General features: G+C 40.2%; 1 protein-coding gene across 1 annotated transcript in view; it reads right to left on the reverse strand.

Moving 5' to 3' along the window:
• The window catches only part of lrp2b (low density lipoprotein receptor-related protein 2b), a 207,593-nt gene that overhangs the window by 82,903 nt on the left and 97,773 nt on the right, over positions 1 to 26,917 (reverse strand). The window contains exons 40-51 of the mRNA XM_077201294.1: positions 26,623 to 26,865; positions 26,061 to 26,186; positions 25,804 to 25,923; positions 25,593 to 25,724; positions 25,307 to 25,508; positions 24,910 to 25,205; positions 11,244 to 11,760; positions 10,996 to 11,148; positions 10,740 to 10,910; positions 6,644 to 6,867; positions 6,387 to 6,564; positions 6,069 to 6,265 (exon numbers count right to left, since the gene is read on the reverse strand). Of these exons, the coding sequence (XP_077057409.1) occupies positions 6,069 to 6,265; positions 6,387 to 6,564; positions 6,644 to 6,867; positions 10,740 to 10,910; positions 10,996 to 11,148; positions 11,244 to 11,760; positions 24,910 to 25,205; positions 25,307 to 25,508; positions 25,593 to 25,724; positions 25,804 to 25,923; positions 26,061 to 26,186; positions 26,623 to 26,865 (2,559 nt within the window). The remainder of the gene's footprint in view (positions 1 to 6,068; positions 6,266 to 6,386; positions 6,565 to 6,643; positions 6,868 to 10,739; positions 10,911 to 10,995; positions 11,149 to 11,243; positions 11,761 to 24,909; positions 25,206 to 25,306; positions 25,509 to 25,592; positions 25,725 to 25,803; positions 25,924 to 26,060; positions 26,187 to 26,622; positions 26,866 to 26,917) is intronic.

Raw genomic sequence — 26,917 nt, forward strand, 5'->3', positions numbered from 1 at the left:
TGTGTGTGTGTGTGTGAGTTAGTGAGCTTGTCTGTGTGCGTGTGTGTGTGAGCGAGTTAGTGTGTGTGTTAGTGAGCGTGTCTGTGTTAGTGAGCGTGTCTGTCTCTGTGTGTGAGACACTCAGACTGTTCTGACTCGGTATGCTATATCTTTTCTAACTGATCGGACTTACGGTTTTCCTAAAAATGACGATCAAAGTCGGAAAAAACTCCCATTGACTTAACATGGCGGAATGTTCAGATTTTCAAACTCCCCAACTGTCAAAAATTCAAATCTAAATACCTTGAAGCCCTAGACTGAATCAAACTGCCATTCTATATACTATATGAGCCATTGAGACTCATTTAAACTAATAAACTCATATATCTATGATACTTATCTATCTACACTTAAACTCTTAAACTCATAATAAATTAATAAACTCTAAACTTGAACTCTTAGACTAATTTAAACTTATAAACTCTAAACTCATAAACTCATACACTTATAAACTCATACACTTATAAACTCATGAATTCAAACTCTTATGAACTCAAACTCATAAATTAATAAACTCTTAACTCTTACTCATCTTATAAACACTAAACTCAAACTCATACAATTATAAACTCATGAATTCATAAACTTATAAACTCTAAACTCATAAACTTTTATACTTAACTCATGAACTCATACACTTATGAACTCATGAATTCATAAACATATAAACTGATACACTTATAAACTTATGAATTCATACACTTATGAACTCAAACTCATGAATGAATAAACTCTGAACTCTTACTCATTTAAACTTATAAACTCATAAACTCGTACACTTATAAACTCATGAATTCATAAATTTATGAACTCATGAAATCATAAACTCATAAACTAGTACACTTATAAACTCATGAATTCACACACTTATGAACTCAAACTCATAAATTAATAAACTCTGAACTTACTCATTTAAACTTATAAACTCTAAACTCATAAACTCGTACACAAACTTATAAACTCATGAATTCATACACTTATTAATTTTCATAAATTCATACACTTATGAACTTTTAATCATAAATACTTCACCATAGCAACCACCCAGAACACCCTAGCAACCACCCAAAATTCCTTACAACACCCTAACAACACCCTAGCAACCACCCTAAATAGCCTAGAATACCCTAGCAACACCATAGCAACCACCCATAACACCCTAGCAACCATCCAAAATACCTTAAAACACCCTAGCAACACCATAGCAACCACCCAAAATACCCTATAACACCCTAGCAACACCATAGCAACCACCCAGAACACCCTAGCAACTGCCTAGCAACCACCCAGAACACCCTGTCAACCACCCAAAATACCTTAAATCACCCTAGTAACACCATAGCAACCACCCAAAATACCTTAGAACACCCTAGCAACACCATAGCAACCACCCAGAACACCCTAGCAACTGCCTAACAACCCCGCCGAACACCCTAGCAACCACCCAAAATACCTTAAAACACCCTAGCAACACCATAGCAACCACCCAAAATGCCATAGAACACCCAAGCAACACCATAGCAACCACCCAAAACACCCTAGCAACCACCTAAAATACCTTAGCAACCGCCAAGCAACCACCCAGAACACCTTAGCAAACCACTAGAAACACCCTAGCAACTTTAAATTCAAACTATACTTCAAACTTTAAACTACTTTAAACTTTAAACTATTTAAAACTTTAAACTGCTTTAAATTGCTTTAAACTACTTTAAACTACTTTAAACTAATTTCAACTTTAAACTAATTTCAACTTTAAACTACTTTAAAATTCAAACTAATTTAAACTTCTTCAAACTTATTGGTCCAAACTTTCACAAGCCAACTTAAAGTTTGTCTCGACAAACTTTTTCTAGTTATTATTCTTCTTACTAAAAAATTACAACTCTAACTCCTCCTAGAGCTTTAACTCTACATACTCCAAACTCGGCTCAGACACTCAAACTGTTCTGACTCGGTGTGCTATATCTTTTCTAACTGATCGGACTTACGGTTTTCCTAAAAATGACGATCAAACTCGGAAAAAATCCCATTGACTTAACATGGCGGAATGTTCAGATTTTCAAACTCCCCAACTGTCAAAAATTCAAATCTAAACTCCTTGAAGCCCTAGACTGAATCAAACTGCCATTCTATATACTATATGAGCCACACTGTAAACGCGGATAAGTAGAATCTACTTAAAAAAACCAAGGTAACTCGTTGCCTTAATTTAATTAAGTAAGCATAACTTAATTGCATCAAGTTCTTCTTACTTAATCCATTTAAGTTTTGTCAACTTAATTCTATCTGTGATCTGAAGAAGTGTACTCCCAGAGTGCATTGCGGCATTAATAAATTAATTGCTTTGTTTTACAATTTTTGGCTTTATTTTACCATTAAATTGTATTTGCTATCGTTATTGGGGTTATACTGACAAGAGACAATAAATACAATTGTAATGATCTAATTAATTAAATTAATTTTAAAAAAAATTGTTACCATTGTTGTGGTTTGCATGCTGAATGTTGAAGTCTGTGTGTGACTCAAGCAAAATTGCAAGATATTGTCACAAATATAGAGGGGATATATATCAACCCAAGAAAAAAGTTTATGCTATAAGTGTTAGCAATAAAATGTTAAAAGATCATCATTAATTATATATATGATATATATCATTAATACATTCATTCAAAACATTGAAATAATGTAAATCCATATATAGTATGTATATATATAGTATGTATATATATAGCCTATAGTATATATATATATATATATATATATATATATATATATATATATATATATATATATATTACTTCACTTCCTTTGAAATCAAATAACTGATTTCATGTTGCATTCCTGCATTAATTGGAAGAAAATTAAAATAATATGAATGAAGTTCCAAGTGCCCAACCAAAGGGAACACTTATCACAATAATGGTGAGAAATTTTAGGAAATCAACATGTATTCATGAAGTCAACTTATGTGACATTCTCCCAAAATTGTTAGTTGTTTTGACAATAACATTCAAGATGACTGGAAAATGAGCGTATGTAACTAAGAAGAACGATGGCTGCAGAAGTCGAAGAAATGAGTGAAAAGTCTATTAAGATTTACCCCGCCTCAAAAACCATTTGCCCCGCCTGTTTTTTTTTTGTGGGTTTTTGTTTTGCTTTTTTAAAATGGTACTCAAACCGGTCAAGTAATGTGTACTTGGCTTTTCTGAGTAAAGAAGGCATAGCATGCAAACAGTACAGATTACTAAATTGTTTTAAGTAAGTTCAACTAATTATTCGACTTTAAGTAAAGTTAACTAAAAAGTGTTAGTAAGAACAACTATTTGGTTTTACAGTGCATTGAGACTCATTTAAACTAATAAACTCATCTATCTATGACACTCATCTCTCTATCTATCTATCTATCTATCTATCTATCTATCTATCTATCTATCTATCTATCTATCTATCTATCTATCTATCTATCTATCTATCTATCTACCCATTCTTTTTTTCTAATCTTTCTTTCTCTCTCTTTTTCTTTCTTTCTCTCTTTCTTTCTTTCTTACTAATCTTTCTATCATCTAACTATTTCTATCTATCTATCATCTGACTATCTATCTATCTATCTATCTATCTATCATCTGATTATTTTATCTATCTATCGATCTTTTTCTCTCTTTCTAACTAATCTATATTTTGTTCTTTCTTTCTAACTAATCTTTCTTTCTTTCTTACTAATCTTTCTTTCTTTCTAACTAATCTATCTTTCTTTCTATCTTTCTTTATTTCTAACTAATCTATCTTTCTTTCTTTCTTTTCTAATTAATCTATCTTTCTTTCTTTCTTTTCTAACTAATCTATTTCTTTCAAACTAATCTTTCTTTCTCTCTTTCTAACTAATCTTTCTTTCTTTCTTTTTAACTAATCTTTCTTTCTAACTTTCTTTCTTTCTAACTAATCTTTCTTTCTTTCTTTCTTTCTTTCTAACTAATCTTTCTTTCTTTCTTTCTAATCTTTCTTTCTAACTTTCTTTCTTTCTAACTAATCTTTCTTTCTTTCTTTCTGTCTTTCTTTCTCTCTTTCTAACCTTTCTTTCTAACTAATCTTTCTTTCTTTCTTTTCTAACTATTCTATTTCTTTCTTTTCTAACTAATCTATTTCTTTCTAACTAATCTTTCTTTCTAACTAATCTTTCTTTCTTTCTTTCTTTCTAACTAATCTTTCTTTCTAACTAATCTTTCTATCTTTCTTTCTTTCTTTCTAATCTTTCTATCTTTCTTTCTTTCTAATCTTTCTTTCTAACTTTCTTTCTTTCATTCTAACTAATCTCTTTCTTTCTTTCTTTCTTTCTAACTAATCTTTCTTTCTTTCTTTCTTTCTTTCTTTCTTTCTTTCTTTATTTCTACCTAATCTTTCTTTCTAACCTCTCTATCTTTCTTTCTTTCTAACTAATCTTTATTTATTTCTAAATAATCTTTCATACTTTCTAACTATTCTTTCTTTCTTTCTAACTAATCTTTTTCATGAATTTGAACTTATGAACTCATGAATTTATACACTTATAAATTTTCCTTAATTCATACACTTATGAACTTTTAAATTCATAAATAGTTCACCATAGCAACAACCCAGAACACCCTAGCAACCGCCTACCAACCACCCAGAACACCCTAGCAACCATATAAAATACCTTAAAACACCCTAGCAACACCATAGCAACCACCCAAAATAGCATAGAAAACCTTAGCAACACCATAGCAACCACCCAGAACACCCTAGCAACTGCCTAGCAACCACCCTGAACACCCTAGCAACCACCCAAGATACCTTAAAACACCCTAGCAACACCACAGCAACCACGCAAAATAGCCTAGAACACCCTAGACACACCATAGCAACCACCCAGAACACCATATAAACCACCCAGAACACCCTAGCAACCACAAAAAATACCTTAAAACACCCTAGCAACACTATAGCAACCACCCAAAATACCCTAGAACACCTTAGCAACAACATAGCAACCACCCAGAACACCCTAGCAACCACTCAAAATACCTTAGCTACCGCCTAGCAACCACCCAGAACACCTTAGCACCCACTAGAAACACCCTAGCAACTTTAAAATACTTCAAACTATACTTTAAACTTTAAGCTACTTTAAAATTTCAACTATTTAAAACTTTTAAATAGTTTAAACTACTCTAAACTAATTCAAACTTTAAACTAATTTAAACTTTAAACTAATTTATACTTCAAACTACTTTAAAATTCAAACTAATTTAAACTAAACTAATTTAAGATTTAAACTACTTTAAACTTTAAACTTCAAACTACTTTAACATTCAAACTAATTTAAACTTTATACTAATTTAAACTTTCTGGTCAAAACTTTCACAAGCCAACTTAAAGTTTGTCTCGACGAACTTTTTGTAGTTACCATTATGATGCTATGTGTGAACAAAGAATAGGATTACCTGTATGAGCATGTACAAGGGCAGGGAGTACTGATGTAAGAAAGTGTGCTTTGGGCCAATCATAATGCTCTATTGGAGCTGTTTACAGTATTGTTTACAGTAGTGTTGTACAGCTGCTTTTAATTGTTTTTCTATGTAAACATGCTACAAGCACGTTGTGATGCGTCTTACGTTCGAGACCCTGCCTTCTTTTCCATTCATCAGTACTGTGGCTTTCTAGTTACTTTTGTGTACTATAAAAATGTATTCCTTGTGATCTTTTGCTTACGCCATCATGATGTTTACTAAAAAAAACTAAAGCGCTTCTCATCTAGGTGGATAAAGAAAATGGTGCAGCATTTAAAGGTTATTTCTGATGATTGACCTCACAGAGTTACTTGTTTTTTTGTCCTTATATGTGAATGGTATCTCACAGGTAAAACGATGTGTGTGAACTGCACATTTGTGTTTTTATGGGAACAAAACAATCTGGTTATTTTTACGGAAATTTACCAGGTTTAATGTGTGAAAGGGGCTAATGCAGAAACAGCCATGGTTAAGATAACCTAGAATATAAGTGTTGCATACTGCAGAGTGCAGCATCTTCATCGGATCCATCAAGGCAATCATTGTGGCCATCACACAGGAAAAATGGATAGGTGCAGTTCCCATCCTGGCACTGGAACCGTCCAATTGGGCAGTAACGTGGAGGGCATGTTTGAGGCTCATCGGAGCCGTCCCCACAGTCTGACTGACCATCACACTTCCACCATATGGGAATGCACCTGGAGACAAAAGGCGGACAGAAAAAAAAGTGAGAGGAAGAGCACAAGATCATCAGATTATCATCCTGTGTGCTGAAAAATCCACATTAAAGTAGCACCATAAGAGAACAGATTCACTTACCTCTCATTTTCTCCACAACGAAACTGAGTGCTGGAGCAGTCAGCTACGCACTGGATCTTAAAGCCAACAGCAAGACCAATGAAGTGATCCGGACACTCACATCTGGCCGTTGTCCCGCCCGGGCCAATCAGACACAGGTGACTGCAGGTCAGGTGATGGTCATTGCAGGGATTGTCACCTAAGAAAATGTTAATAAAACTTTCAAAAACCATCATGTAATTAAAGTTAATGGTTAAATGAATTATATATTGTCTTACTGCGTGGCTGTCTATAAGGGTGATAGATGTGAATGTCATTAGGGCGGTGTGTGTTGTTGCCCATTACCACACGGTTAGCGCCAGTGTACTTGTGGGCTCTCTCTATGGTGTGGGTGTTCCAGTCAGTCCAGTACACCAAATCCTCAAACAGGGTCAGAGCATAAGCATGCGGCATGGAACCTGTTATAGCTCTATGTCTGTTTTGTCCATCCATATCGGCATAACTGTAGGAAAATAGACATTAGAACGTCTCGTTTACATATGGTAACCCTCGTTCCCTGAAGGAGGGAACGGAGACGTAGGTTGTGACCGACCAATAGGAATCTCGTTAGAGAGGCAATCTACTAAAACTAAAACAAGCCAATACACATTGGGGTGCAATCATTTGCATCAGCTGCGCGCCCTCATTAGCGCGGGTATAAACGAGCAGCTGGTGGATTGCACTTCAGTTTTCGCTGAGGAGCCAACCTGATAAGCTGGCCGTCCCGGCGGGAGACAGCAGTAGTGGCGACGGGAACTACGTCTCCGTTCCCTCCTTCAGGGAACGAGGGTTACCATATGTAACCGAGACGTTCCCTATCAGTCGGTCACTACTTGTCTCTGTGAGCTCCTCATGCACTTCCAGGAAGAAAGGCATCGGGGTGGGTCGCTGAGAACCAGCGCGCACCATCCCGAGATACCAATCATCCAGCCTTGAGGACTCGGGACGCGGTGGTTTTTTCCACTCGAGCCCGATCCGTTTGGCGGCCCGGAAAAGCATGACCATCATCTCCGGGTCTGACTCAGGCACCGCTGGCACACCTGAAGGAGGCAGCGGGTCCGAGCCGTCATTCGCAGAGACTTCTGACCCACCCTCCGATGCAGCGATCGACATCTGGTCGTCTCGGGGAGCACCAAAATGAACAACTGGTACATACCTCGAGGATGGTCCAGCCCGTTCATCTGGTAACTCAGCTGACTGCGGAGCGTGAGAGAGATGAGGGTACCTAGGGGGTTGGTTCCCCAAAGGAAGCGCGCTCACCGTGATCCTCAGGTCTCCCGTGTTACTGTCCGAAGGCAGATGCACGGGGACTCCGCCCCTTTGCAGGAACGAGAGTCTCCACCTCAGCTCCGAGATGGTCATCTTCCCACAATGGGTACATGACTCATCCACAAATGCTGCCTCAGCGTTTTCGAGGCCCAGACACATGAGGCAGCGAGCGTGACCATCCCGTAACCCCAGGTAACGACCACATCCAGAAACACACAGATAGAACGTCATCGTTTTTCTTTTTTTTTTCTTTTTTTTAAAAAAAGACACAAACTATCTGTGTTAGCTCTTTTAGAGACTGTTCTCACAAGTGCTGAGGCACACAGGGGAACAGCCACCGCGATCACAGTCAGGAATGTGCACCTGCTCTGTGCGCGCTCTCTCTCTCTTACCGGTTACCGGCCGTTAAAACAGCCTTTGAGCGCTCGTATGCGGCGCACCTTACCAACTGTTAGAACAGCTTTTACTTGCTCTGAGAGAGAGGAAGAAGGCTGTTCGCGCTGAAGCGCTGTCACACCCGCACCGAAGAGAGAACAGTAGAGAAAAGAAAAGGCTTGTCACAGTAACAGCATCAAAGAGTTGGCTCCGAAGCGAAAAACTGAAGTGCAATCCACCAGCTGCTCGTTTATACCCATGCTAACGAGGGCGCGCAGCTGATGCAAATGATTGCACGCCAATGTGTATTGGTTTGTTTTAGTTTCACTCGAAGTAGATTGCCTCTCTAACGAGATTCCTATTGGTCGGTCACGACCTACGTTGTAGTGACCGAATGATAGGGAAAGGTAGTTTTTAGGGATGCACAATATATTGGCTTTTCAGTGCATCCCTAATACTTTTGTTATTGTGTTACCAAAACAACTTAAAATAAGAATTTTGCATGAAATTGACCAAATTCATAATACTGTAAGTGTTACATGAAGCAGGGCTATTTACAGTGTTGGGAAGGATACTTTCAAAACGTATTTAGTTACAGAATACAGAATACATGCCCAAAAATGTAATTTGTAACGTATTCCGTTACGTTACTCAATCTGAGTAACGTATTCTGAATACTTGGATTACTTCCACATTGAATTGCATTGAATAAGTGTAGGAATGCGGTCATCACATCCTGCGTACTAAACAGGCCTATGCTGGTGTGTATTTCTGCATGTTCCAACTGCCTGAATGTGTTATAGGCCCATGTCTCCCTGAAAGTGCAATATATTATAATTTGCTATAGAAGAACAAAGACTATAGTGTATGTTGCGGTCACCGCTGCGGTGATGTGCTGACTCGTACATGTAACATGTAAGGGTGGCGCTGCCAATAAAGCACCTAAAAGCTGTCTCAAAGAACCGGCAAAAGTAATGATTGAATATGTTAGTGTCGGCTGCAAAGATGAAGTTGACGATGCTGACTCGCGATCTTTGCAGCACCCTAGTGAACGCGCCGGAGAGAAATGCACATTTCATACGGATTACATAAACAGAGAGCAGTCTGTTTTCTTTTGTTATGAATTGTTCTGTTTAAAAGTAGACATGTCTGTGAGGCAGGTAGGCTAGCCTACCTTATACGCTAAGTTTCGGTTCATTTATGAGACGAGCCCCAGTTCACGCGCTGGCGCCTCCGTGCCGTGATGTCTATTGTCTGCTATAATTATGCCTACTTCTTATTTTTTAAATCCAGACAATTGGTTGATGAAACATTGATTCAAATTTAGATACAATTAATACCAATCGAAATTCACTTTAAAGAAAGGCTTTGTGCATCTGTTTGATGTCTCTGTGGAAGTTTTAAAGCAGTCTTTTACTGCCGCTTTTACGGAGTGGTCACCTCCGCGTAACACTGTTTTTTCCTCATGAATGCGAACAAGAAAAATAAAATAAAATGAATATTTTATGTTCTGTGGAGAGCTAACCCTTCTTCATCCGGTGTGGGTTTTACTTTTGGTTTTCGCAGTGTAGCCTAATTCACAGAAGTAGCCTATTAAAACATATTTGGACAAAAAGTTAAATATTTTTTGTGTCACGCATGTTTATTTCCCATATTAAATATAAAACGCATTTGTATACAGATATTTTTCTAATGTCTGGACTCCTTTATTAAGGGAGTATGGATATATACACAGACATTACAATATATTGGAATTAAATGCATTTTCTGATAATGTATATTTCAAGTTTTGACTGCAAATGATTACGTCCTGGAATTGCTCAATTTTAAAGAATTATTCCTCAACTAGTTTTGTGGTGTAGGTCTACGTATTTTATAATGTTAACTTCAAATAATACAAATAGTAATTTAAAGATGTGTTGGCATTGGATCTGGACGTGAAGGATAACTCTGGGAGTTGGAAGGTGAGTGTCGCGATTCTGCCTTCTCACACGCGACACAGGTTCGTGGATCTGAGTGTCGCGATTTCAGTTTCATATTGCATATCCTTACAGCCCTGTAGCTAGTAGCCTACCTGATACAACTATAAAATAGCAAGGTGACCAGTAAAACTACAGCAGAAGACTACCCCTGGCTAAATTATAATAATAACTTGAAGATGCTTCTTCTGGTTGGAGGTGGAGTCTTTGGACGCTGAAAGGAGGATGGTTGCTTCCAAGCAGAGGTTGCACTGCACAGTTATATTTGTTCTCCCTTCTCTTTCTTTAATGTGAAATGCTGTTTGAATTTCCAAGATAGAAACGCATTCTTGCCCTGGCTTTGTTGCTCCTGCTCCATCTCTACCTCTAGCTCCCGCTGCTCCTCTTCCGACTCCATTGTGACTGATCACGCACATTATTTCGTTTTCATATTGGGGCTTCTGGGAAATGCATGGAGTTGCCTTAATTTATTTAGGGAGCAAATAACTCGTGAAACAGAGAAGTATCGTCATGTAATCCATCGATTTCATCAATGTAACTGTATTCTAAATACCAACTATTTGAATTGTAACTGTAACGAAATACAGTTACTCATAATTTGTATTCTGAATACGTAACGCCGGTACATGTATTCCGTTACTCCCCAACACTGGCTATTTATTACTGTCTGGAGATCAGATTTGGTTTGGATACATTACAAGACACAACTTACTCAAGGAAATTTAGGTGAGCATCAGCAAAAAACATTTTGTTGTTGGTGTAGTCGATGGTCAGGGCATGAGGCCACACAAGCTTGGTAGTGATGATAGCTGATGTGTTAGTTCCATCCATGCCAGCCCTGCCAATGAAAGCCGTCCGCCCCCAGTCTGTCCAATATAACCATCTGACCAGGTATAGAAAATGGAATGTTTACACACATAAAAATAGCAGATGTTCAACTAAACAAATACAATAAATATTGAACTCACCCATATTTAGGGTTAACGGCGACAGCCCGAGGACTGGCAAAGCAGTACGTAGAGTTGGCATCAACACAACCTTTCAGAAGTTTTTTCCGGTAACGGCCGTCAAGTTCTGAGACATGAATGGCTCCAATAGTCCCATCTGCCCAGTACAGCTTTCTGCAAGGAAAAATGCACCCATAGATAAACCTTGCACAGTCGTTTTTAGAATATACTTCAACTAAATGAGTGAATCAAGCTCCTCATTAACCTACCGGCCCACCCAGTCCACAGCCAGGCCTTCTGGTCCATCCAGGTCATTCTGCAATATGACCTCCCTTCCTGTCCTGTCTAAATACATCCTCTCAATGTGCAATGTCCCAACATCCACCCAGTATAAACGCTTCTCAGTGGTATCAAAGTCTAGAGCCACAACGTTTGACAGGCCCTGCAGCACCACCGACAAGGACGAACCATCTGCGGTTAGGTTACGGATGTAGTAACGGTTGCTGTAGAGGAGGTACGGTGCGATTCCACTGTTCTGACGGCAGGTGCGTCCATCAGGCTCCCGCAGGTATCCCGGAGCACATTTGCAGTAGAAGGAGCCCACAGCATTCTCGCACACCTGACTGCACACTCCCGGTATTTCCTTGCACTCGTCTATGTCCTCACAGGCCTTGCCATCTGGCATGAGTTTGTAGCCGTCCCTGCAGGAGCAGTAATAACCCGTCAGTGTGTCTGTGCAGTTCTGAGCACACTGGTGAATGGCTAGGTTACTGCACTCATTTATGCCTGTGGAGGGACAGAAAGGCACATCATTACCTAATTCATCCAGTTAATTAGACTCATTGTAAATGTGTAATTACACAATTAATTATGTGTAATTATGTGTAAATTGTAATTTATTTGTTTGTATATTAGCAATGACAATAATGATCTGTATTTGCATGTGGGCGGAGCTTGAATCAGAAATGTGTCAAAACTAAATAAAAGTCAAGTCATTTCAAATAAATGCTGTTCTTTTTTACTTTCTATTCATTAAAGAATCCTGAAAAACATGTATCATGGTTTCCACAAAAATATGAATCAGCACAACTGCTTTCAACATTGATAATAATAAATGTTTCTTGAGCACCAAATCAGCATATTAGAATAATTTCGGAAGTATCATGTGACACTGAAGACTGGAGTAACGGTTGCTGAAAATTCAGCTTTTTCCATCACAGGAACAAATTACAATGTATTAATGATAATAATATTTCACAATTTTAATGTTTTACTATACGTTTGATCAAATGATTACAGCCTCGGTGAGCCAAAGAGAGTTTAAAAACGTTTTATTTAAAGGACACCTATTATGCAAAATTCACTTTTACATGGTGTTTGAACAGAAATGTGCATTTGCAGTGTGTGAGCAAAACCACCCTAGAATGATAAAAATCCACCCAGTGTTTTTTTTACAATCTCAATAAATCATAAGCACTGTCTCAGAACGAGCTGTTCTAAGATTCGGTGCAATGTGACGTAGAATTGCGCAAGCCCCACCGACGTGGTTTGATTGACACTGTGGTTTTGGCATAGACCCGGCCCTCGGTGATCTGTACACCATCCTCCATTGATTCAACGACAGCCGGTGTTCTGACGATTTGTGCTGCCTTGTCGAAAATGTCTCCTAAGAAACATAAGTGTTCTGTTGTGGGATGTAATAATGTACATAGTAGTTCCCCTTCGAGGGAACTCGCACTATGTCATCCTCGTGACGACACTATGGGGAACGCCCTTAGCGTAACACATCTGAAGTATGAATGAAATCTGTCCAATCCTGATTGGTGCTGCGTCATGACGTAGTAGATGACGGCACAACCGGAAGATACAAAGGGACGCCGGCACACACACACATTAGCTTTTTGCTCTTCAGCAAGCGCTCTGTGTCAAACTGTCTGTCCTATTTGGTGTTGTTTGTCCCATAAGAATTGTCCTAAATAAGCTGCATTGCAATATAGAATCTATAGTGGCTCGGATCTCGCATTTATCGAGGCAGCGCGTTGATTACGGGTCTACTCTGCAATAAAGATTCTGTGACTAGGATCTCGCGTTGTCGAGGCAGCGCGTTGATTAGAGGTCTGCATTACAATACAGAATCTAGTGGCTCGGATCTCGCGCTTGCCGAGGCAGCACGTATATTACGGGTCTGCTTTGCAATAAAGATTCTGTGTGTGTGCGAGGCACGAACAGTCAGCTCCTGAGGGTGCTGGCTGTGTTCATTGAGAAACATCTCGACGCGCACAGCCGTGCGTTTTCGGGTGTTTCAGCCTCGCGCTCGCTGATTTTCTTCTCCAGAGATGAAAACCAAATATATTGTGAACGACTCGAATCTCGCGTTTGCCGAGGCAGCGCGTAGAGTACGGGTCTGCAATGAAAGGGACACACGCGATCTGTGAAATAATACTGTTTGGGTGCGAGGCATTCACAGTCAGCTCCTGAGGGTGCTGGCAGCTGTTCATTGAGAATATCTCGACGCGTATATCCGTGCGCTGTCGGATATTTCAGCCTCGCACCTGTTGACTTTCTTCTTGAGGGATGAAAGCCAAATATATTGAGATTAGAGACCGTATAACACAAACAGTATTGTCTGGAATTATGGCTGCATTTAATTTTAAGAAATTAAAATGATAGAATATTATCTGATAATATTATAAATGAATATTATATTAAGTTAGATATTTTAATTCAGCCTACCATTCAGACCTGTTTCACTTATACAGTGTTTATGACTGCATTTAATTCTGAGGAATTAAAATGATGAGCAGCGAACGCACGCTGCTCTGTCTGCCGCCCCAAGGGCTTGCGGCCAGGCAGTGCTCGTGTTTGCCCATCGGGAACGGTTTTCGATTATTCCCTGCCGGCCCTCCGCTTCAGGGTGTCGAGAGCGAAACCGAAAGAGCCTCCCCTCAGGGAAGCCCTCAGGAAGTCGATGTCTGTATCCCGCCGTTAAGTTCGCTTTGGGACACATCGGTTTCCAGCGAACGCAAGCTGCTCTGTCTGCCCCACAGGCTTGCGGCCAGGCAGCAATCACGTCCGCACATCGAGAATCGTTTTCGGTCGAACCCTGCCGGAGATCCGCTTCAGGGGGTCAAGAACGAATCACGATTGATACCCGAAGCCAGGCTCGAGCAGCCGGACCGCTGAGAGCTGTCCCCCCCCGGGGCGGAGCGATCGAGGTCGCTTCCCCCCCGGAGCTCTCGGGAAATCAGTGCTGTGTTCCCGCCGGCCAGTACGCTTCGGGCCAAGCTGATTTCCCGCGTACGCACGCCGCTCCAGCCGCCTCTAGTAAGACCTGTGGCTGGGCAGCGAACGCGTCCGCCCACCCAAAATCGTTGTCGACCGCTCCCTGCCGGCCAGCTGCTTCAGGGGTTCGGGAACGAGTCTTGGGTAACACCCGAGGCCAGCCTCGAGAGGCTGGTTCCCTTAGTAGATTATCTCGGCGCATGGTCATGCCTTCCGAATATATCTGCATGGGCCCTGGGAGTTGTGTGGGATTCCACGACGATGCGGGCACAGATGTCTCCTGCGTGCATGGAGTCCATACTGGCGATGGTCTCCAGAGTGAAGCTAGGCCACAACCTCACTGTGAAGCAGTTTCAGAGACTGCTGGGGCTCATGGCAGCAGCGTCCGACATCATACCTTTTGGCCTGCTACACATGAGACCCCTACAGTGGTGGTTGAGAGCCAAGGGGTTTTCCCCGAGGGGAAATCCGTTCCGTATGATCAGGGTAACGCGCAGATGCCTTCGTTCCCTTGACATATGGAGGAAACCTTGGTTCCTGTCCCAGGGACCGGTGCTGGGAGCATCATATTGCCGGAAAATCGTTTCAACAGATGCCTCTCTCACTGGTTGGGGCGCGGTCATGGACGGCCGCTTTGCGAGAGGTCTGTGGGAGACCCGGCATTTTTCCTGGCACATCAATTGCCTGGAAATGCTGGCGGTCTACAAAGCTCTGAAAAGTTTTTTCCCGGACCTCCGCGGCCACCATGTCCTGATACGCTCGGACAACACTTCTGTAGTCGCGTATCTGAATCATCAGGGGGGTCTGAGGTTGCGCCTTCTATGCAGACTGGCACACCAGATCCTTCTGTTGTCCCAGAGGAAACTGTCGACTCTCAGAGCGATGTATGTCCCCGGGATCCAAAATCAGGGAGCAGACGTCCTGTCGAGGCAGGGGCTGGGAGTGGCGACTCCACTCGAGATCGCTCTGCTCTCGGGAGTCTTTGAGCGGGTCCGCCGGGAAGGGATCAGCCTAGTTTTAGTAGCACCCCGCTGGCCGACCCGGATATGGTTCTCGGGCATTGTAGCACTACTAGACGGCCTCCCGTGGCAGGTCCCTCTGAGGAGGGATCTGCTGTCTCAGGCAGGGGGCACAATATTTCACCCCCGGCCAGAGCTGTGGAACCTCTGGGTCTGGCCCCTGAGGTGGCTCGGTACCTAGAGGCTGGCCTGTCAGCAGATGTTGTCGAGACCCTACTCAGCTCCAGGGCTCCTTCCACCAGGAGACTGTACAGCCTAAGATGGAATGTGTTTTCCACTTGGTGTAGAGAGCGTGAGGTGGACCCAGTTAACTGCCCAGTGGCTTCAGTGCTGAAGTTCCTCCAAGATCGTTTCTCCGCCGGTCTTACCCCGTCCACACTTAAGGTGTATGTGGCTGCCATTGCGGCTTTCCACTCGCCTATAGGTGCTGGGCCTTTGGGAAAGCACCATATGGTTGTACGTTTCCTGCGTACAGGAAACGTTTCCTGCGAGCCTGCGGCTCACTCCAGAGTCCAAACCTGGGACCTGGTGGTGGTTCTTGAAGGGTTGGCTGAGGACCCCTTTGAACCACTGGAGTCGGCTGAGGCAAACAACCTGACCTTCAAGGTGGCCTTTCTCCTTGCCAGCACCTCTCTGATGAGAGTGGGGGATCTCCAGGCCTTGGCTATAACGCCAACTTGCCTGGAGTTTGCCCCTGGCGGTGTTAAGGCCATCTTACATCCTAGGCCGGGCTATGTGCCCAAGGTGCCGTCTAGTGCGGCACGGTCAGTGGTTCTTCAGGCCTTCCATCCTCCACCTCATGGGACGGCGGAAGAGGGGAGACTTCACTTTGGAGAAGTCTTCTCAGTGGAGGAAGTCAGACCAGTTATTGGTGTGCTTTGGTTCACCCAAGAAAAGGCTGCCTGCATCTAAACAGACAATAAGTAGTTGGATTGTCTAGGCTATAGCCACGGCTTATCAGGTGCGCAATTTGCCTTCACCTATGGCCGTGAGGGCGCATTCCACCAGGAGCATGGCCTCCTCGGTGGCCCTCCTTTCTGGCATCTCGCTTCAGGAGATCTGCGAGGCGGCCGGGTGGGCCAGCCCGCACACCTTCATACGTTTTTACAGTCTGCAACTCCCCTTGACGCCTGGCGCCAGAGTGCTCGCGTCCTAAGTGTGCCTATTCTACCAGCTTCACACCAGGGCGGGCGTGATTACGGTGTGGCATAGTGGGTATTACGTTCCCCATAGTGTCGTCACGACGACGACGCAGTGTGAGTTCCCTCGAAGGGGAACATCTCGGGTTACAACTGTAACCCTTGTTCCCCAAGAAGGGAACGAGACACTGCGTCTCGTCGCCACACCTATCACGGGCAGAGCGCTTGCTTCATTGCAAAGGAGCTAATGTGTGTGTGTGCCGGCGTCCCTTTGTATCTTCCGGTTGTGCCGTCATCTACTACGTCATGACGCAGCACCAATCAGGATTGGACAGATTTCATTCATACTTCAGATGCGTTACGCAAAGGGCGTTCCCCATAGTGTCGTCACGACGACGACGCAGTGTCTCGTTCCCTTCTCGGGGAACAAGTCGTAACAGTCGTAACCAGAGACGTTTTCACTTACTTCCGACATCAGACCCACTGAAAACATAGTGGATGGATTTTATTTACGAAGGAAAGGCACCACTTAAACTTCCAAAATACGTTTATGTTTGCACAAGTCATTTTCTGACTGACTGTTTTGTGAGCGAGGGTCAATTCAAAGCAGATCTTGCGTCAAAGTTAATCCTCAAGTGTGGATCGTTGCCTACTGTTCGCGATCAGTAAGTGTATTTTATGATTTTTTAGCAAATAGTCATTTCAGTCGATGTCAGCCATTCAACAACAAGTGCGTCTAAAGTTGTTGTCGTCGTCGTAGGATGTCTGTGTATATAATTTAAACCTTGTTTGTATAGTGTGTAACCACACGTTTATAAATATTTTTTTTTAAAATATTGTATTAAAAACTGTGCATGTTTTCTGTAAAGAAAAGACATCAAAATTGCGATTTTTATAAAAAAGGCCAGCATATCGACGCAAAGCTGTAGAACGAGGGATATTGGCGTTATCACAGTATTTGTGTTTGTAGTTTCAAAAAATTGCGCCAACGTTATCACAGTTTGTGTGTGTCTCTGTGTGTGTTGCACATCCATAATTGCAAATGGGACGCGATTACAACTTAAATGTATCAAATAACCATTCCGAGACGTCCTGGTCCATCCTCATTTGTGTTTCTTCTGCCGGAGTCTCTTCATCATCTGGGTAGGGGTGGGGGAAAAACGATTCTTAGATGCATCGCGATGCGGACGTGGACGATTCTGAATCGATCCACAAATGTCAAAAATGGATTTAAAAAAAAAAAAAGTTTTTTTAGATATGTAGCCTATTTATAATGACGTAATATTGACGGAACGCAAAAGACGGAACTCTGAAGCACGGAAGTGCAGTGCCAAGACCATCTGTCTGTGGCGTGTGCCCATAACAGAGACGCGATGGCTGAGCGCGAAATCCAAACACCCTCCTCGTTAAAAGCTGACTTGTGGAAATATTTTGGCTTCTATGAAGTTGAAGGGGGAAAGGAGCTGGACAAGAGGCACACTAGTTGTAAGCTTTTTGGAATAAAACTAAAATATTTCGGCAACACGACAAATATGAGAAGCCATATGACACGTTTCCACCCAGAGGAGGAAAAACACTCGGCTGTACCAGAGCCGCTTCTCTCTATGGCTCTGGGCTGTACCGGTGTTCAGACGATTTCTGCTGCCTTGTCGAAAAATGCTACCCAAACGCGAATCGATCACAGATAATGTTGATTCATTCTCTATTGTTTCCATTATGGTGTAAATCTCACAATATTATGACATCGTTATTTCATTTTAATCAGGGTAAGTGTATGGGGAGCATATTTTGATATTTTAAATGAACTAGCAATTATCACATTTGATATTATAACAAGTAAAAATGATATTATTATATGAAATAAAATTATAATAAAATTCGAAGTTAAGAGTACAGTATAATGTACCGTTTTTATTTTTAAAACGGTGTGAAAAGTAAAAATTATCATCAAATATTCATCTTTGACCTGTCAAAGTTTCCTACAAGTCTCCACAGAAAGGATTCATAGATTTATGGGCGTGGTAAGCAGAAGAAAAATGAGTCTGCATATGCGCATAACCAGTAAGTAGCACATCTCAATGGGTAGCATGAATCGTCAGAACACCTGTTGTTGTTATATTATTAATTTACTACAAGTATGCTGCTAGTTCAGGCACACATTTATTTTCCTGTTGGTTCTTTGCAATGTTAATAAAATATATTGTACGTTAATTCTTTATGGGTCATTACTTTGTACTTTTAAAGCAAAGTATTTATATTCACACACACACACACACACACACACAAAGATTCAGATAATCGATAATCGCTTTAGAATCGAATCTCAGGCCTCTGATTCGTAATCGAATCGAATCGTGACGTAATCGATCCCATAATAACAGAGGAGGAACATAATCAAATTAACGTTCGCAAAATGTTTTGAGGATATCATTGAGGCCTGAGATGACGGAGTGTTTTTTATAAAACGTTCTTGTAATGTGAAGTGTTAACAAAGCAAGAACATTACAACTGTAACATTTTGAGGATGTTTTGGGAATGTTTTTGAGATAACAGATAAGACAATGTTCTCAATAAAACATTGGTACAATGTTCCATAATGACAGAGGAACATTATCAAATCAACGTTCGTAAAATGTTTTGACGATATTATTTAGTCCTGAGATGATAAAATGTTTTTAATAAAACATTCCTTTCAATTTACTTTTTAACATTTTGCATGAAACATTTTGAGGATTTTTTTAGGGATGTTGTTATCTTTTATAAATCATTAGCACAATAACAAAGGAGGAACATTATCAAAGCAACATTCATCAAATGTTTTGAGGACATTATTGGCCTGAGATGACAAAATCTCATAATATGATGAGTAACAAAAGCTACATTTTAAGGATATTTTAGGGAAGCTGTTTAGGTAACAGATTGTAGAATTATTTTAACATATAAAATATTGGCATAATGTTCCATATTAAAAGAGGAGATTATCAAAACAGCATTTGTAAAGTGTTTTGAGGATATTACTCTGAACTGTTTGAACTGTTGCGCGAAATGTGTTTAGAAGAGACGAGAAGCTGATTGGGGGTCACTGTGGATCGACGTTTAAAACTACCAATCACAGCGTGATTTTCTCATGACGTAAGAACATTTGAAATCGACAAACAGCGCAAAGAAAGTAACGTTTTTGTTGAAGAAATCGGCGCAAAATGCCCGTTGTCTAAATTGACAAATTGCCAAACAACAGAACTCCTGGTCAACGGAAGAGCTCTTTCACAACTGTAAGTTTTTTTTTTGTGTGTGTATTTTTCAGTTTACATATAGCTTTCTCTTATCCTTGATATATGTCTTTCAGTGTTAGATTTTACTTTCTTAGAATTGTATGACAGTCGCATTAAATCTGAGTATATGTTACTTTTGAATAACAGCTAGATATGTTTTAATCCAGACTCCAAACTGCCTGTTTGAAGATGAATATAAAACCGATGACGCAATAAAGTCTCCATTTACAACAAAGGTAGCCTACTATAATATTGTGTTCTGTGTATATGAATACTCTATTTTTGCAACTTAAAAGTGTTAATCTTATTGTCTTTTGAAAGTAAAAGTTAATAATATTTCAGTAATTCATAAAGAGGTAATGGGAAAATTGGAAAAAGCATTCAGTCTAAAACGTTTTCAGTCTTTTGTGTTTCTAGCAAATATTGTATGTGCTTGTAATATCGTTGTATGTTGACAGACCATGTTTTAAAATATTTCAGGTAATTACTCTGGGGCTGGTGGTCAATGTAAAGGACACAATCTGTCAAACATAAACCTGCAGAGGTGAATGGATATGGGAGCTAAAGAGACTTGTAACTGGTAGGTGGTTTTGTAACTTGTTGTAAATCTTCACAGAATTACCTTTATATTATAATACAGATTATAGTAATCTTGTTCAAATGTTAGGAAATAATTATGTTGGTTTAAGAAAGCCAACATATTGTTAACCTATTTGAACTAAATATTATTATTATTATTATTTTTCTGAGACAAAAATTTTCAACTCTTAACTCCTAGAGCTTTAGTGCTAAAAGCACCTAACACAGACCATAAATGATCTCATCCAAAAGACATCCAAAAATGAGAATTAGCCCATGATTTACTCACCCTCAAGTCATCCTTGGTGCATATGACATTCTTCTTTCAGACGAATACAATCGGAGTTATATTAAAAAATGTCCTGGCTCTTCCGAGCTTTATAATGGCAGTGAATGGCCGTTTCTGTTTTAAGTCTATAAAAGTGCATCCATCCATGATAAAAGTAATCCACACGGCTCTGGCGGGGTTATAAAGGCCTTTTGAAGCGAAGTAGTGCTGGGCGGTATACCGGTTCATACCGAAAACCGGTGTATATTTTTGTTATGATATTAATTTTTAATATACCGCCATACCGATGTATTTAATTACACAACGTTCGGAACGACATTACGCCACGCGACACTGTTTCAGACGGACCCTTTACAATGTTGCACTTCTAAGCAGCGACTGCGAGGCGAGAGTAAACAGCAGTGCTCTGGTGTTACGTTACAGGGAAGATGGATGCTGCAGAACTATGGCGTTATTTTCCTGTCAAATGTCGAGAGCGCATTATTGTAGCGCGAAAGTACATTAATATAATGCGCGAGCGCGAATCTCTATGCTCACGCGCGGAATATAATGTGCCGCGCTCTCAGATACACGCTGCTCACGTAAAGGCCTGTTCACACCGGGACGAATTTCGCGTGCGATATTCGGCAGCGTTTAACGCCTCGTGACTAAACAATGGGCGCCAATGTGAGTGTGCACACCGACGCGTAAAACGCCACGCGTAAAAGCGTCATTTTTTTTAATACGCCTCGGGTTTGTTTTTTTGGTTTGACGCGCCGCGTCAAAAACTATCCGACCAATGAGATTGGCGCTTTTGCTCACGTGTCTGGAGCTTCTGAAGTTACAGTAAAACACAACTTGGGGGCGCTTAAACACAAAACGGTCTTGCCGAGCACACATACGTAATGGCGAAGAAGATATACAGCGTCTACTACACCAAAGCAGAGAATGTCTAATGACCAAAGCCCGTCTACGGACATTCTCTTATTAGACAATATTATTATTAGACTTATTAGACACACTCTGCCGGGAAGAAATAAGACGAGGAAGATGCAAGGCCAGATGAATGTAGAGCTGCTGGTCTTGTTGGTGTCTTTATAAAGAGACACCAACGAGAATAAAGAACTATATGACAAACGCGACAAACTTGCTCTCTTCTTCTGAGTGTGTCAAGCGTGTGTCAGAAGCACTTTGTGGACCGGGGTATTTCTGTTTTACATTAAGCGCCATCTAATGTCAGGGAATAAATTTGCATGTTCACTCGGCTCATCGTCAGCGAAAATCGCTTGGGTGTGAACACAAAAAACGCGTTGAAAAACGCTGACGAATAACGCGAGCCGATATTCGTCCCGGTGTGTACGAGGCTTTAGAATAGGTCTATTTTCTCTGGACTCGCTCAGAGAATCCTGCACTTAAAACGTGTTCAGTGCAATTGCGAATCTCTCCTCTTCCCCAGCTGACAATTTTAGGTTATAAGAACGTTTTCATAACGTTCCCATTAAGTTATAAAAACGTTATTTCTGAATGTTATAGGAACATTCAAAACGTCCAGTTTTTTAGACGTTGTATTAACGTTATTTCTTGGTTATTATAAGAACTTTATTCAAAACATTATAAGAACGTTCAATTCTCCCGTTATATAAACGTTGTATTAACGTTATTTCCTGGTTACAAGAACGTTGTTAGAACGTTAAGAAATAACAATTTTAGGTTATACTGGGCGCTATTCTATTCTACAATATTCACTAATGACAGTAAAATAGACCATCCTAAGTCAATTTACTGCAGTAATTCCTCTCTCAACCAGTAGAAAATGCTTTGAACACCTGATTATGCATGAGAAAAAAAAAACGTCATAAACCGGAAAACCGGCATCATTTTGAAAAAAAAACGTGATATAAATTTTTGGTCAAACCGCCCAGCACTAAAGCGAAGCGATGCGTTTGTGTAAGAAAAATATCCATATTTAAAACTTTACTGACTAAAATAACTAGCTTTAAAATAACTAGCTTAGCATATATTTCTTTCTGCTTTTGAAGTAACTAAAACGTACAGCTTCACTAATAGCAAAGAGATGCTGCACTTACAGGTATGATTAATTCACTCTAGAAATAGTTCTATCGCCAATACATTCAAATGCAGTGTTACTTTATCTGTATCTGATTTAAAACAAGCAGAAATCTGTAAGAAATGTAACGATCCATAGACAATATAAGCGCTGTTAAGTCAGAGCAATAGCCTCGTGGGCAGCGCTGTGCCATGCTGGAGCTGTGCTCACGGCGACCTGAGTTCCAGTCCTGGTTCGAGGTTCAGGCTTCTCAAGCCAACATCAACGTTTGTTCACATAATTTAGCCTCTAGTTGTGTTATTAATATGGATTAAGTTTATGTTTTAAATTACAGAAACAAAAAAGATACTCATAAGGTATCATATTTATACTTTCAATAAATTAGTCTTTACATAATTTCTGATTACTAATTAGGCTGGCTAATTTTGAAAGTTTTCAATGTCAATATTGCTTGTGATCTTAATATGTATGTATTTGTATTCTTTCTGTTTACACTGTTGCATGATCTTCTTTTATAGGCTATGAGGAAAAACCCTACCATGCACACAGATAATAGAGTTCACTGCTGCTAACTGGGAGAGCAGCTGGACAACTAGAAGAGAGAACAGTAGAACACATATTAATACAGATGACTGTATTATTCTTCTGCAAGAACCAAGACTAGCAAAGACTGATGATGACGCATGATTGCACATTGGACTTTACTGATTTCTTCATTTAATGTTGGGCATTTACTGTACGCAGAACTTCTAATAATTTATGTGGATGCCATTTATAAACCTGTTAGATTCTGATGTTTTAGTTTTGAGATTAATAAAATTGTATGTTTTAACAATGTTATAGCTATTAGCTAAGCATTTTTTTTGTTTAAGAGAACATTTTGGGAACAAAAATAAAACTTCCCGCTAAAAACTTTATAAGAATGTTAGGGGATGTAATGTTCTAAAAATGTTATGATTAAACCTTTATAGAAGGTCATCACAAAACATTTTTAGAGTGTTCTTAGAGAATGTTATGCCATCTTTTAAGAGAACATTCTGGGAACAAAAATAAAACTACCCGCTAAAAATGTTATAAGAACATTAGGGAATAATGTTCTAACAATGTTAGCATTAAACATTTTTAGAATGTTTTTAGAGAATGTTATCCGATCTTTTAAGAACATTCTTGGAACAAAAAGAAAACTACCCGCTGAAAATGTTATAAGAACATTAGGGAATAATATTCCAACAATGTTAGCATTAAACATATTTAGAATGTTTTTAAAGAATGTTATTAGAACTTTTAAGAGAACATTCTGGGAACAAAAAGAAAACTACCCGCTGAAAATGTTATAAGAACATTAGCGAATAATGTTCTAACAATGTTAGCATTAAACATATTTAGAATGTTTTTAGAGAATGTTATCCTAGCTTTTAGGAGAACATTCTGGGAATCAAAATAAAACTACCCGCTGAAAACATTATTAGAACACTGCATGGTAATGTTCTCAGAACATTTTTAGAACAAAAAATTTCTAGCTGGGTAGAGATTCCCAACCCTACATCTGGGTCTGATTCCAGTTCAAACATGTACGGCTGAATGCCATACAAAACAGCGGGTCTCTCACTCTCAGCCATTCTGCTTCTACCGACTGTTTATTGCCATAGGTATGCAAGTCACGCCCTCATCCAAAGGCAGGGCGGGGATATGCAGCTCATTTACATTTAAGGTGGTACACACCAAAACAGCTCTTTTTAAAACAGGCCCCAAAAATGACATTTTCAAATGGTTATAATAAATTAACTGGGGTATTTTGTGCTGAAACTTCACAAATACATTCTGGGGACACCCGAGACCAATATTAAATCTTGTAAAAAGGGGCATATTAGGTGCCCTTTAATCTTTAAAAACACAGTTTTTTGAAAGGTATTGTATTCATGTATAAATATTATAATTATTGCTGCTGCTGCAGTGCAAATTTGGACTTGTTACTACCAATAGATACACAGACACGCTGCTGAGAGCATGTAAGATATGCTGCTACATAAATAGACATACATCAATACCATAGCAGATCTAGGAAGGTGGAGCTGGGGGAGGTGGAGGGATAACACATTTTAGACATATTGGCTTTAAAGACTCATCATTGCAATGTAATTTTAGATATACTCATTAATATTTTGCTTTAACTTTGAGTTTGTTGAATAATCAGGCAAACTATTTTTTTATACTATTCAATAGAATTCATTATTCATAAATAATTTATTTGCTGTTTCAGGCACATCACTAAAACGAGTCTTTTCCCAAACACAAACTGGTGTCTTACCGCAGCCCTTCTCATCACTGTTGTCAGAGCAGTCCCTCTGCTGGTTGCAGACATTGTGGATGTCAATGCACTCCCCAGAATTGCACATGAATTGTCCTGGTGCACAGGTGGGTTCTGGGCTCCTGCACAAGCCTTCGAGTTCATCAGAGCCATCCTGGCAGTCTGTATAACCATCACATGCATACGTTGATGGGATACACACTCCATTCTGGCAGGTGAACTCCCAGCTGGAGCAAGTGCTATACACGCAGCCGATCTCATCACTGCTGTCCCCACAGTCATTCACATGGTCACAGCTGAAGAGTTTTACACACACACAGTATATATTTTATGAATATTGTGAGTAGCATTTGATTTGATGTGCATTGTTGGGTACTGCCGGAGAGTAAAAACTCACTGGAAGGGCACCAGAATGCAGCGACCATTGTCGCAAGCAAACTCGTTCATGTGGCATGTGCGGTTGGGGCAGTTGTGCAGCTCATCTGCAGCATCTGCGCAATCCTTCTCACCATCGCACACATAACTCAATGGAATACAGCGAGGAGAGCCTGGGTACCAAGTGGTGCATGTGAAATCACTGGGGTTGCAAGTCCTTGATCCTGAAATTCAAAATACAAGTCAGACTAGCACGTAACAACTGCACTGACTTGCTGGTTTATACAATCTTGAATGACAGGCCTTACCGCACTGTAGTTCCTGTGCCTCATCACTGTTGTCTCCACAGTCGTTGTTGCCATCACATACCCACTTTTCCAGAATGCAGTTTCCATTCGCACAGCTGAACTGCTGAGGGTTACATGTATAAACCTGATCCTCTGTGTACAGAGACAAAGAGAGTATTAGATAGGGATTCCAGGCTCTGCTTTGCAGACAGAAGAGGAATTCGACATGTACCGCAGGTGGGTGGCTCATCTGTGTCGTCCAAACAATCTGGGATGCGATCACACACCCATGACTGGGGAATACACTTCCCGTTATCACAGCGGAAATTGTCTGCAGAGCAGGTCCGGCCAGCTGTTGACCACAAGCAGTACAGGATATGACTTTGAGGACATGTAATAGTATTTTTTTATATTAAAGGGACATTTCACTCAAACATAAAACTTCTGTCATGAAGGGCAACATCTAAAAGTTGAGACCATGTAACTCACCACAGAAGAGTGAATTTTCATCACTGTTGTCCCCACAGTTGTTAAAACCATCACATAGGTTACTCGAAGAAATGCAGATGTTGGTGGTGTCACATTTTACTAAGCCAGGTGCACAGGTTCTGTCAGCTAATAAATCAAATACATATGATTGTTCTTTGTTACCAGAAATTGCACACTTCACATTTAATATCATACCAGTTAAAGAGTAGCACGTGCGGGGCTTAACATCAACAATTGTTTTAATTCAAAAGGGAAAAAAGGCAGAAAATTATATGAAAATGTAGATTTTGGTGTCAATGACCTAGTGTTATTATTGTTAACTCAAACTAAATCTACAACTATTAAAAATCATTTTCACAAAAAAATACATAAATTTTAGATGGCAAGTTTAAACTTGAAAAACTTAAATAAAATGAGTTTAGGTTGAAGTACTAAAATTACTAAAACTAAAATAAAAATAAATTAAAGCTAAAAAGACATAAAAAAACTAAAAGCATGTAACAAAAAAATTACAGAATTACAGAACAGTATATAAAAAATACTAAAATAACACCACACTCACGGCAGTTAACTTCATCCGTGGTGCCGTTGTCTCGGCAGTCATTGAATCCATTACACACAAAACCCGCACTGATGCAGCGTCCGTTAGCACAGGTGAACTCTGTGGTAGGGTTACAGGTTGGGAAGGGACAGCCATGTTCGTCACTGTTATCTCCACAGTCATTTGTGAAGTCGCACACATAGTACAGAGGCACACAGCCTCCGTTATCACAGGTAAAGTCCGTAGGTGAGCAGGTGTGGAAAGCTGTGGAATGTAGAATTCATGTATAAAGAAAAAAAAATTATATAAACTAAAT

This window comes from Siphateles boraxobius, unplaced genomic scaffold (assembly GCF_051911475.1).
Source record: "Siphateles boraxobius isolate OS27281-9 unplaced genomic scaffold, OSU_SipBor_1 46, whole genome shotgun sequence".
Taxonomy (NCBI): Eukaryota; Metazoa; Chordata; class Actinopteri; order Cypriniformes; family Leuciscidae; genus Siphateles; species Siphateles boraxobius.